General features: G+C 43.1%; 1 protein-coding gene across 8 annotated transcripts in view; it reads right to left on the reverse strand.

The window, feature by feature from the left end:
- The window catches only part of skap1 (src kinase associated phosphoprotein 1), a 27,970-nt gene continuing 14,246 nt past the window's right edge, over nt 1–13,724 (reverse strand). For 2 of the 8 annotated variants that reach the window (XM_029133217.3, XM_029133218.2), the window contains 9 exons: nt 13,388–13,468; nt 13,192–13,275; nt 12,980–13,104; nt 12,328–12,391; nt 10,885–11,085; nt 8,597–8,650; nt 8,367–8,473; nt 957–1,059; nt 1–617 (listed from right to left, as the gene is read on the reverse strand). In XM_029133217.3, coding sequence (XP_028989050.1) covers nt 967–1,059; nt 8,367–8,473; nt 8,597–8,650; nt 10,885–11,085; nt 12,328–12,391; nt 12,980–13,104; nt 13,192–13,275; nt 13,388–13,468 — 809 coding nt within the window. In that variant the 3' untranslated portion in view covers nt 1–617; nt 957–966. Of the gene's footprint in view, nt 618–956; nt 1,060–2,038; nt 3,772–8,366; nt 8,474–8,596; nt 8,651–10,884; nt 11,086–12,327; nt 12,392–12,979; nt 13,105–13,191; nt 13,276–13,387; nt 13,469–13,724 lie in introns of those variants that run through there. The other 6 variants (XR_003783857.3, XR_003783856.3, XR_008693310.1 and 3 more) reach the window with 6 other exon arrangements.

Below are 13,724 nucleotides of genomic sequence, written 5' to 3' on the forward strand. Positions count from 1 at the left end.
GCTGACATCGGAAGCTTCAAAAACCACACGCTGACTTCTTACCTGAAAATATTTTATTTATTTTGTGAATGTATGTTTTACACAGCAGATGATAGATGTAGTTTATATATGTTACATAACATGATCCTTAGTTCCTTGATAAAGAAGTCTTGATCTACAATAAGTATTTAATCAGTGAATTGATATTTGCCAGTCCATTATTAACATCTCTGCAGCGCCAACCTGCAGCTATTTCATTCTTAAAAGCTCACTAATTGTGTTGGTAAATGTTAAGAACTACTGGACTCGTTATACTGTACTTTAAAAATGTAAAACAAATGTAACAATGTTCTAATTAGATTAAGTTCATTTTGAAATTCTCAGTTAAGAAGCCGCAACAAAATAATAATGTAACTTTTTCCTAAATAAATAAATAGTTTCTTCCAAATAATGAATAATAGATTTCCTGCGTCAGCTCTAGTTTGTATGTAAATTTAACGTGATGGCTTCAGAAATAAATGCTACTGCAGTGAATATATACAATATAATGTAAAGTTATTATGAGAATAATTTTCAAACCGTGAATGGTTATCTGGCCAAGCTGCCTGTCAAATTCATGGCAGCATGTGTCAGCAGCTCTGTAGAAAAAAAACAAACACCATCAGAGAAACACGCATTAATAATTCAGCATTCATTGAAGCTGTGCCTGTCCAACAGTATTAGGAAATCATTTTCTTAAATAGGACAACTGATGCTGTAATCACGCCGGCGTTGCACATATTTATTTTGTTCTATTGCCCACTGCACAGATCACATTGCTTTATGCAGTACTTCTCCCAGCCAGCAGATGCCATAAATGGCAGGTCAACGGCTGAATGTACCTCAGTGGCAATCTGGATGAGTACCAGGGGGACCGTTTCTGTGTATTAGGCCACAGTAATGGTCCATAATGTTGATGATAAGAGAGTGCCTCGTACCTGTTGGAGCTCAGAGGATGTAGGCAGGGTGCAGGAAGTCCTTGGGGACGATGCCCACGGAGCCGTTCAACTCACCAACCCACCAGCCGTGAAAGTTGTACTCCTGAACACAAAACCATCAAATAATAGAAAGCGAGGTCACAGAGAGTCAAACACCGAGCTCATGTTGTTATTTAAGTGTTAAACTATTTAAACGTCAGTAAATGTCGTCGTGTGTGATCCCTTAGACTGGCTGCTAAAACAAGGCTGATAATGCTCTACAGCAAATACCACACAGCAACGTCTAAATTAAACCTGTAAAAATCTGATTCCTAAAAGAAAATGGGTTGAATTTTAAACACAATGAAAATATGGGCAACTGTAAAGAAGGCAACTGAACCAGTGAGAGGCTAAAAATTGGTGGAATATAGTCTTTACATTTAAAATGCCACAAACTGCTGCAAATAATAAGACTTTGACAAATATAAAAATATAATTTGTGATATTTACTTGTGTTAATTAAAAAAAACTAAATAAATTAGTGTGTAGAGAACATTTAACACTCGATGGGTGGAATTAAATTAAATGCTGACCTTAATTAGTAATTCAAGAAAACTATATGAAACACAATACGATTAACAAAAAAGATTTACCACATTTATCTGTGACATAAAAGAAAATGCTGCTTAGAAACTAAAAGCCCAGATTTTAAATGTGTGAACTTTAAATATTGCCAAGAAAAAAAGATGAGTGAGATAAGTAAATAAATATAACTTTTACTGTGTGGTTTATTTATTGTTGAGCAGAATCCACATAGACACATTTTATACTATATATATTCTATATATCCCATTTTATCCTATATATACTGTATCCTAATATATCATATTTTATCCTATATATATCCTATATATCCCATTTTATCCAATACTACTACTACTACTACTACTAATAATAATAATAATAATAATAATATTAATAATAATAATACGTAGGTTTTACTCTTTTCATCCATCTGATATAAAAGCTAAAATAACAAAACCTTTTATTCATTCGTTCTTCTTTTTTTCAAGTACTTTGGCCTTTTTCGGAACATGACTCACATCAACTACCACACGATTATTTGATCACAGCACTTGGGTTCTGACTAGATCAATATTTGGCCGGAGACCAGAGGGACGTTAAAGCCCAGCAGAGGAGGCACCAGCCGGTCGTCCGTCTCCTTCGTCCTGATGAGGCCGAGAACCCAGACGCTCATCTCTCTCCAGAAGAATGAGAATGGCTGCGTGAACCGTTTGTCTCTGCGCTGAAGAAGACGAGACTAAACACTCAGCTCCTATTATGCAAACATATTTATATGTATATATGCACTCGTGCCTGAAAGTTTGGTGACTTGCATGTTGCAGACTGGAACAACTCATGGTTTTTATTTTAAACGCACACAAACACACGCGCTGACGTGATGAATGCCATTTCGTCAAAGGTTCCTCCGTTCATCCTGCCATGACACCTCTCCAGCTAAGAGTTATGAGGCCTGCAGCTAATGAGCAGTGTTTGGACAGCGAGAGGGATGGATCGCTTAGAAAGTGATAAACCACAACACTCAAGCGTTTTCAGGGCACAACACAGGTACACACACACTGAGACTGTCCATCCGGGCCTCATGCGTTCCCTCTGACTAGGATGCTCCACCGTGCTCGGCTCATGGCGCAGGGGAAAGTTAGGTCCGAATGCTTTTTTTATGCTCCCCATAGGACACTGAGGGGGAAAAGCCCAACTGCAGAGGGGCTGGTTCCCATTCGAGTGAACATGAGCAGAGAAGGAGGAGAGGGGAGACAGACGGACGGGGGGAGGCATCGGAGAGAGGGAGCGAAACAGTTTTTCTCTCCCTTGGGGGCGTCGCAGCACTATTCCACCAACCGTAGTGACAGAGAGTTTTATTTATCTCCGTGGCCCATCTGTGCAGTCGCTCTCAAATTCTCCCTGAGAAAGGTCTTTTGGATTATCAGAGCCGCCATTTTAATACAACTGCTGCATCACAGAGTGGGTGCCAATGGCGGTGCAAGTCTGTCAGGCATGCAGAGTCCATCTTCCTCATACTTGAAATGGGTTCATCCAGAGTACACCTGCTGTAATAGGGACATTCCAAGAGGCACGGCGAGTAAATTATCCAAATGACAAAAACTACACCGACTCCTCATCGTCCTCCTCCTTCTGTTTGTTTTCCTCTCTTTGTGTTTTACCTTGATTTGTTTTAGCTGCGGCTGTGTAACGCCAACGCTGGGGTAAACAACAGGCCGACGCTGCTCTCCGGCAGCGTGAGCGATTGGACGAGCGTTCACCTGTAACTGAAGACCCCTTTAAGATGCTCTGGGGTGAGAAAAATCAAGTGTCACGGAGCGGCTGCGCTCTGGGAAGTGTTTGCTTTAATGTCCTTAACAGTGTGTGTGAGAGGTGTTTGTTACAACCTGGACGCACATCAAACCGAGGGAGCGGAGGCGGAACAGCGCCGTGTCGTGGCGGCTGCGGCGCGTCGACTCGCTGACCTCCCGGTGACTCCTCCGCCGAGGGAGCGGTGGATGTGCGAGGGTGGGGCGGGCGCTGGAGCAGGTTGCCACGGCAACACCTGCAGTGTACCGGCGCAATCGTTTATTTACCACTCAGGGGGCTGGCTAATGGTGGCACTCTGATGGGTCCATCGGTCACGTTCCCGACCGGAGGACAGATTGACAGCTACCTGAGCCCGGAGCGCGGAGAAGGTGAGCGGAGGTTGGCTGGAAGCAGCCCAACGCGGCGGCGTGCGAGACGGGCGCCTCGTCACGCCGCTTACATGCACCTAAACAAAACACATTTATGCCTTTAAGAAAATGAATATTATTTTCTAAAAATTCTGTACAGATGCTTTCGCACACACACACAAACACACACACGCTCCCAGATGAAACACTCATTCGCAATCCCAAATGCATACAAACTAGGGGGACTGCTAATAAGCCTGACACATGAGGCATCTTTCCTCGGCCACCAGCTGACTGAGGCAGGCCTTGGGCGTGATGGAGCGAAGGAAGTCTCTCATTGCCCTGCCGCTGAACCCGCCGCCTGGGTGTTACAATCGCTCCCTCCCTCCTTCCTTCCCCATCTCCATCCCCCTCCTTCCTTTCTTCCAGCTCCTCTCTTTCCATCTCCCGTATAGCACGCAGCCTTTCCGTATGCATCCTGTTTTTTTCCCCTCTCTCTCTCTCTCTCTCTCGCCCATCTCTTCTACATAGACTCATTGGATTCACTGCAGATCTCTGCAGTTCTTCCATCACTGGTCACCCTAACAAAGAAACATGGACACCTTTTTCCAGATAGAAAGCCATGATCTATAATCTGCAATCAGGTTAGCGAGCGCTCCTCTCTGCAAACATAGGTGCACTGTCCTGGCAGCACCGGACAATGTGCAAGAAAGTGGGCTACGTATAAAGAGTCAAAAGAGCGGCAAAAAAATCTTGCCGAAAACCACACAGAAATATGGACGATGATTCTGCACAAGCAGAGATGGAAATGGCTACTTAGTGTCCATTTTTTTCCAAGTGGGCTTTTAATTAAATCAGTGAATTGGTTTCAAATTGGAAACATGACAGAGCATGAGAACGTTAGAAAATATCTTAGGGACGATGAGATTTAATAAAAAGAAAACCTACTCGCTACTTTCTAATGCACGCCTGGGATTACAGATAGCTCCTTAACTTAATAGCAATTTAAAGTGGATTTGTGTATGCCACTGAGTGTCTGTAATGATGGCTGTTTACACCGCCCCTCATTTATAATAATTAGGCAGAATGGATTGGGGGTGGGTTGCTCGGACGCGGTTCTGGGCTATTGGCTTGGGCTGAATAATGACCTACTGTAGTTGACCGGGGGATGACCGCTGCCTCCTGCATGACCCCAAACCCCAGACTCACCCCCTGCTACTTTGGGTGGTAAATAGGATGTCTTTGCTGTCTAAAGTGTCTTGGTGTCTATGGCCACAATAGCAGCTAGGGGTCTTTAAATGAGTGTGTGACAGAGAAAAGGCGAAGGGATCGGGGGACAGTGTTCATACAAAAGAATAAAGGGACACCCCCACTCTTTGTCTCTCTTGCTTGACTTTTCCCATCTAATTGTTTGCCCACTTTTCCTTTTCTTCAGCTGCATTCAGTCTGTGTGACCTGTGGGCGGCGGGCCCAAGCTGGTTAGGACTCTAAAGGAACACAATCGCGAGTAGCTTTAATATGAGCCGGAATTTGAACGAGCTTCAGTTTTACGATTTATTTAGATTTCAACTGCAAAGCGTGGAATTTTTGGAGACTATAAATCAACAAATAAATCCTTCAGGCTGTAAATCAGCCCTTGGTGTTTGTATATGTCATTCAAATGAACTGTCAGAAATTTAGAGCCCACCACAAGGTGTCAGTGGTGTCTATGTTGTCATTGTGCGGCCAAATGAGGAGTGACGCTCTGCTTTGGGAGGCGCTCTGGATTGGCTGGCTGCTCTCCCGCTCGCTGTGTTTTGGTTGGACAGCGGCTGGAGGAACAGAGGTGAGTAGGGAGATGGAGAGAAAGAGGGAGAGGTGACAGCGGCGCTTGCCAGAGTTTTAAGGACCCTGGATGGGTTTGAGCCATAAATCTCTTCCCACTCCATCCCGCTGTTCTCCATGAGTGCCTGTGGGAATACAGGAATGTGACAGCTGACCTGTAGGGCCCATGTCTCTTGATTCTGGACAAATAAATTAGAGGGCAGGAATGCAGGACGACCTTATGTTTCAGTGAGGGACGTGTCCATCTATGTATGCAGGCATTACACATGAGGGAAACAATAGCTCTTGCTGCTGTGATGAATTCATCAGATACTGTAACCACACATTGTAAATCCTAGAACAAATATTCATCTGTGCGCCACGGGCTGTGATGCGGTTAAATCCCCTCGATGCAGTGGAAATGTGTGTGAAAACAATCTCGACAATTTAAATCAAGTTTTCAGAAAATCTCGGAGTGCAATATTGCGGAAAACTTTGCCGCCTGTTATTTGTCACCACACACTAAAATGTCAGAGAAAAGCTATAATGTGCATTAGAAAAATGCAAGCTCTCAGAAATGAAATGCCAGAGCAAAAATCACAAGACGGATTTCTCTGTGTGTTTGTACATCATGAATCAGAGCGCTGAGCATCGCCATCGAGCTCTGCAGAAAGCAAGTTAGGCATCGCTGAAAACGCCGGCTACCAGATTAATCCCCTGGAACTGATGGGATTCATATGAGTTGTGAGCTTCCTAATTTATTTACTTTGTCAGTGATACACAGATATGTGCACGCACACAACACCACGCGGGGGAAAAAACACACAAATACAGTAAAAATGCCCCCACTTTACAGTAAGTGAGAGATCAATAATGATGGATGATGGCCTTTTATACAATCGGCATGTTCTCCTCAGTTCACAGCCATAGGATACCACGCCTGTGGCTATCCCATTCTGCACTTCAGCAGTCAATCACATCCCAGCTTTAAATATAACAGTTTGTTAGCACCATTGATTTAGCACTTAGAGCGTGTCCTTATTACCTTGTAATTATGGTCAGTGTTGACATAACAGCAGAGACAACCAGGCCTCCCACCCTCCAAAAGAATTTATGAGCGCTGGTTTTATTACAGCCATTTCATGTGTCTGGGTCCCCAGTTAAGCGACAGACTTGAGTTCTAGCCAAGGGCCCATATTTCACTCACGGAGGTCAGGGTTCTCAGGAATCCCCTGTAAAACCGAACGCCGGTGAGGCCTGCGTGTGCACATAGAAGACACAGGGAAGCCCTCCCAAAGGGCTCATTAAAATAAATAGCCGATTACAAGCCATAATCCAAATAATGCTATTCATGAGGGAAATGTGATGCTATTAGGGCGCAAAATGGGACACGGGTGGAGTCGTGTCATCACGCAAAACCAAACATTTAAAGGCTGTCCACACATCTCTAAATAATTTACAAGCAGAGCTTTGCTTTAAATCCATTAGAGGATAGTTGGAATCCTCTGGTACAGTCTGTCACTGTGTTATGACTCCAGCTTACAGCTTGACAAAACAAGACTAATCTGTGTCATTAAGATTGTGAGATACTACAACCAAGTCCTGCTTCCGAGCTGGACGTCACCGGCTTCCACGGTCTCCGGTGAGGCGGTAACGTGATCTATACGGTGAAGGGCAGGGCTGCGGCTGTTTGAAGCAGATCTCCAGCACAGAGTCAGGTCCCCTTTGTTTCTCCAACTACGCCGCCTTTGTCATCCTCGCGTGAAAAACGGCCGTGGCTGTTTTGACATTTTCCCCTATCAACCAGCACGCGCAGACAGAGAACGCTGGCATCTCATTAATCTGCCACTGCCAAGAGATGCACAATTAAACGTCCATCTTGTGCGTGCAGCACATTTCACCTGTGCTGCGTTACAAACAAAAGGCTCAAAATCCTTCCACAGAAACTAATACAAACCTTGAGGTCTGTAATTTACCAAAGGAAGAACTTTTGTCGGGTTTCTGCACAAATTGAAAACATTACAATAATTAAATTTCAGAGGCTCCCTCGGCTAATTAAAGGTTAAAGAAATCAGAGATTTATTATGCAATTTCTGTCTCTACCACATAATTACTAACAAGGAAGCTCAGTTTACTGTAATTTCTTCCTCCCACTGCTTTTCAGATAATTTGACCTAAACACAGAACATGACGATATGATTCAAGTTCAAACAGACAAACAGCAACAGCCTGGGAATGAAGCCCTATATGCAGCTGTGTAAAAGCGCCCAAATTACAAGCTGCTGATTTCCAGCAGGGCGGCTCTTTGCTGGGAGACGCTCGGCGTGTAACAGCGCGGCGGTCATAAAACACGAGGAAATAGAGAAAAGAGCTGAGATACAGGATGGCTTCACCTGCAGTTTATGTCAAACAGAACGGAAGGGCTTCGCATGGCTGCCTACTCAATTAACCCCTGTGATCGAGGCTCCGTAATGAACAACAGCACCATTACGCAGCGCCTGAATGGCACTTCACCCTAGTGGCCCAGGAATGGAGGAAGCCACTGTTGGTGCTTCTCTGCTGCATCGACATACAAGTGCTCACTAACAAAGAAATTTCGATGTTGGGGATATCAGCATGTTCAGACGGTAAATGAGGACAATGACTCCTGAAGTTGATGTTGTTTAAGCCCCAAATAATCACAGAATTTTCACATCTGCTTCTTATTTTACAGATTTTACACAATTGTAATTGCTCCGGCAATTTCATCTACAAGTTAATGGTGCAATCAGCACCGGCTCCCATTAGGGATGAACAACAGAACCGTAACCTCCCAGTTCGAACTGATTGTAGAAGCGTGTCTGTGTCTTAAATAACCTCGTGGATTATTTTTGCTGAGGGGGAAGCTGACCTTGCTAATGATGTAGATGAGATCTCCTCTCCTGAAGGTCAGCTCGTCGGGCTCATCTGCGTCGCAGTTCCACAAACACTGGTAGTAGTTAGCGTAATCTGACGAAGCTGAAAGCAAACACACAGCACAAACTTAAATACAATCATCAGGCCAATGTTCTTTTCTCACACATCAGAAAAAGTCATTTTATGTGAACTATTAAACAGAGGAAGAAGCAACTAGATTCTGACCTGATTTGCTGCTCTTCTCACCGTTTTCATCCATTGGATCTGGAAAATCCTCTTCTAAACAAAGACAACAAAGCAAAAGTATTTATTTTTGTTTCATATTTAACTGTAGATTTTTAATAGCACACCAAGACCCAGGCATTTTCATTTCCAAAAATAATCCACAAAAATAAACATTTTATTTTTAGACTGAGAACCCTCTAACCCTAATTAAATAAGGTAGAAATATACTGTAGAAACCCAGAAAGGAAATTAGGACCCTCTCAACTAAAAACAAAAATCACCAGGCCTCTCTGATGGATCTCCACGAGGCAGGAAGACGTTTATTTTTCTTTAACCAGAGTAAACCCCCTGATTAGAGTCAATTTGTTCAAAAATGTCTAGGCAGGAAAAGTTGAAGAAAGAGGCAGTGTTTAAAACGCGCAGAGGCGGACATGGGATCGACTGTGGGGCGTGGCACCAGGTGGTCTGAGAGGTGACACAGTGATATGCCTGCCCTCTGCCTCCCACATCCATCCTTAACACTAGCAGGCTGACAGCAATGCCACAACCCAGCAACACTATCCACCTTCCAGCACAACCTGCGTCTCTGCTTCCTGGAAGGAGGGACACACACACACACACACACACACACACTGTGTGCATCATTATTGTGTGGCTGTATTTGGATGTAATAGAATGTAAATGTGAAGGAGCTCTTTTTCGGTTTGCTTTCTAAAGGCAAAGGCACCTTTTTCCCTAAAACAATTGAAATTGCGGTGAATTATCACAGAAAACAACAAAAGAGAGACGGGCAATTTAACTGTGTTCACAAAAGATCCAAGCAATTGTTCAGCAATCCCCAGCTGCTGTACAGAGGAATATCCTTCAGTCGAGGGGCCACCGCTATGGGCCAATGGTTTCTATATCAAAATGATTTAATTTTCCAGTCAATAAAATCAGTCATCAGCAACAGAGCCCACACCAGCAGCGCTCTGCATACTGCCTGCAACTGTTCACAACAAAACACAGGATGCTCATCATCCAGAAAACAAAGCTTCATTCCTCCTCTGCATCTTCCTTGCACGATCTATATCGCTATGATATGCATCTATATTTCCACACATTTAATATAAGCCAGTTCCGGAAAATAAACAAACTCTCAATTGGTGCCATTATTTCATCTCCTCGATGTTTAACAGAAATATCTGTGATATAATTCAAACTTCCGTCATCTTTTTTAATTCTGGTCAAGGAAAATAACCATACATTAATAATTGAACAGGATATAATCACTGCTTAGAAGCTGTAAGTGAGCAATAAGAGGTGTAGAGTGATTGATAAGTGAAGGGGTGAGAAAGTGAACGAAAGAGCCCGTCATCCGATATGCCATCTGTGGTCAGGGTCTGTACCTCTTCCCAGATGGCTTTGAACGCTGGCGTGACAGTCTGAAGACTGATTTCCCTCTCACCACTGATTTTGGAAAAGGTAATGTACTCACTGAGTGAAACAGAATCTTGATGTATCTTATTTAATAGAAAGAGTGATGGACGACGGCTCTGAGAAGATCGGATCTCCCCCTTTGTCCTTCTCGGGATCTTGTAGCTACCCTGACACATGGGACTGTCTCCGCCTCAGTAGGAACTCACATACTGTTCTGGGTTTTAGCAATACTCTCCATCAAAAGCTAATTTCTATTAAAGATATGACATAAAGAGCTCCAGAACTATTTTAAGCCCTGAGAGATGCAGTTTTCACTTCCTTTCAACTAAATTGCTGTTGCTAGGCAATTTTAGCCAAAACTCTGCTTAGTGGATTGAATTGGAGGCTATTTGTTGCCTGGCAACATTAGCTAATTGGACATATATGACAGAGCATTCAGTGCTACACGGCACTTGCTGTTTTCAACAACATAGCTGTTTCTCAACAAATAGCTCTCGGCGAGATTAAGGAGAGAAGCAGATTTCTAGCCGGAGCACAGGGAATGTTCTCGGTCTTGCCCTGTGTAGCTCAGCAGCAGCCACCCGACTCCTGACAAGCTTATTAGTGTTGCTTGATGTAAAATGAGTGATCCGTCTGGGTGTTGCAGTGAAAAGGAGGCACCTGGCAACGCAGATTTCACAGCCAGGAGACATCATCACATGTATTTCTTGTTGCAAAAATCCCTCTGGGCTCTCGTGTGTGCGACGGCATTTATTCGTCTGACTGAGTATCATGAGGGTTTTTGCGTGCAGGATCGTCCTGTCTCTTTACCCAAGTGTGTGGGTGACTGTTGCTGCATCTCTGCATTCTTGATAACCACTTCTTCATACCTGGCAGCTCTTCATAGATATCGTCCTCCTCCTCGTCATTGTCCTCCGCCGACTCTGTCTGTCCTCTTTGTTTTCCACTCAGAGGGGCACGAACAGCACCAGGTAAAGGCAGAGGAGGGCCGTTCACCCCCTCAATGTCATCATAGGTCTCCTCTTCTTCTTCCTCATCTTCGTCAAAAGGGATTAAACTTGAGCTGAGATCTAGAAACGAAAACAACATGACGGGCGGTGTTAGCTTCAGGATGAGGAGGAGAACAGTGTGGCGCGAGAGACACACCCATGCATTAAAGGGTAAAGTAAGAGAAATGGAAACGGGGACCTGACTGCACAACAGGCTCGGACACAGTGAGAAAACCACCGGAGGCTTCAATTCAGAAAGCAGACTCTTCTACTGTGTGTTCATGTTTTAACAATCATACTTATTCTGTAAAATGACGACCCCAGCAATTACATTTTTACACAAACAAAATAAATTAAAATAAATTAAAAGTTCTATTTTGTTTTGCCAAAACCTAAAGAACCAAGTCGTTTGGTTCGTGCACCTGGCTAAAAAAGGAAAAACAAAATATATTTATGCTCTCCCACCACAACTCCTGTGGGGATTCAGTATTTAATCAAATACAGAATTGTAAAAAATATTTTTCTCTGCAAAAATGTAAGTGTAGATTGTAAAGAAAAGCCAAGTGACATGGTTAAAAAAGCATAATCTGCATATTTTCCCGTGTTCTGGATCACAGTGCTTTTCAAAGTATAACAGGACTGGAAGGAGGTAAGACAAACTGCCAAGTGTCTGTTACTTCCCGCAAATCAGTGGCTCGGCCCAAGCCCATTTTAGAGTAGCCGAGGCACGAGTGCACGCTCAGATGGAGGAGCCGTCTCATTGCAGGCGACCGGCCGCTGTAACACAGGGTATCAGGTCCTCTGCCGAACACCAGCGGCCAAGCAGAAATCAATGTCACTGGAGGATGACCAGAACATCTACCAATCAATTTCCTGTAAGCTGGAATTCGGTAGGAGGGTTAGGGAAGGAGCGGCTGAGGGGGTGGAGGAGAACTAGAGCTGCAGGACGGTGCACATGACATGGTGGGTGACGAGTCGAATGAGGAGATTCAGGATTCATGTGTTTCTCTGTGCATTTAGTGATAGATTGGGTGGTTTTCATCCGAGTCAGACATGATAAAAGGCTCCTTCTCACTCCTAACCTTTCTGCCTCTTGAAAACACAAAAACGTACGTGGTAAACTGAGGAAAAGAGACTTTTTTAACTTGTATGCCATTTAGCCTACCGTATGTAGCTTTTAGCTCACCTTTTTTTGAGCCCTATACTATTTACTAAACGACATCCTCTATTAGCCCTTACGGTATCTGTAAATCCTTCATTCCAGTGAGGCCACAACAAAACAAAACAAAGCCGGAATTAAAAGACAAAAATATGCTGCTTTACCTCGAAGTACAAAATTGATTTGGTCCACCCAGTCCCTGGCCTCTTGAGGGTTGCTGGCTGTGAACTAAAGGGGGAGATGGCAATAATCCCGTGATTATTATCACATCTAAGGATGAATTTATACTTCTTGATTTTTAATCTTAGAGACAAAGACCACATCTTTTTCTTCAGTTACCTAAAGAAAAAACTAATGGAGGAAATGTCCACTCTCAAAATAGCTAATAATAATAATAAATGTAAAATAATCCCACTAAAATGTAATTTTGGAACAAGAGCTCACAGTGGCTGAGAAAACAATGTTAGTCAGGCAGTATGAATGCCTTGGTGCTGTGGACAAATGTAAATACAATATTTGGAAAATACTGTTTGACATAGTTTGTGATAAATAAGTTATAAAAAAATGTTTACACTTTCACTTCATTTTTTAATGAAAGCTCATTGGCTTTTAATATTTTCTTTGTTATTTAACAATAAATCAAAGTCAGAAATTTAAAATTTCATTAAGAGAATTGCAAGTTCTGCATTGTTTTCTCCAATTTAGTCGCAAAGGCTTTTAGGTAATGTTCATTTTCACCATTATACTTATTAAACTGTTAAGAGGTGACATTTACAGTAGTGACCTGTAAGAGGTCGGTGTGGTTGTAATACAAACCTGGAAAACTCGGCGTCCAGGTGCGGAAAGCTCAAAACAGGCACTTTTCTTGGAATCCTTTCTCAGGTTGGTCACCAGCTGTACACTGTAGTCGTTGATATAAAAGGAACCCTTCTGCTGTTTGTCTGCAGGGAGGAGTACAGATGGTGGGACGTTAGCCGACTCACTTTAAGTGTCTGTCATGTGTCAACACGCTTCCATTTCCAACAAACCTTTGTCACTCCCGAAGTAGTAGAATATGGAGTTGTTCAGGACGCACCATCGCTTCTGCCACTCTGAGCCAAAGAAGCTGTGATCTGAAAATAAAACAACTCTGTGTTGTACCAATGAGTATTTTAATGAGATTGTATTCGGTGTGTCATTCCTTAGAGGAGTCTTTATAGACAGTACATGTATATGGTTCTATACCTCGGCGCTTCTTCTCTAAATAGCCTTGCTTCAGGATGTTGTTAAGGTCCTGGGCTGCTACAAGAGGAATATCCTCGAAGTCTGTGAACACAGATTAAACAATACGAAAGCTTAAATTTCGTGATTAGCATTAAAAGAGAAAAGCAACAAAACATCTTAAGACATTGAAACTAAGAAAATTTTGATGTGTTTTTCTTGATAAATGATTTGTTATTGAAATTCTAAAACTAAATAAGCTGCAGTAAATGTTGCTTCATGTACAGTCTCCAGCTCTGGGGATCAGATACAGCACAGCCAGGCTTTACTGGAGGAAACTGGGATCAATACATTTACAGTG

Source organism: Betta splendens, chromosome 19 (genome assembly GCF_900634795.4).
Source record: "Betta splendens chromosome 19, fBetSpl5.4, whole genome shotgun sequence".
Classification (NCBI taxonomy): Eukaryota; Metazoa; Chordata; class Actinopteri; order Anabantiformes; family Osphronemidae; genus Betta; species Betta splendens.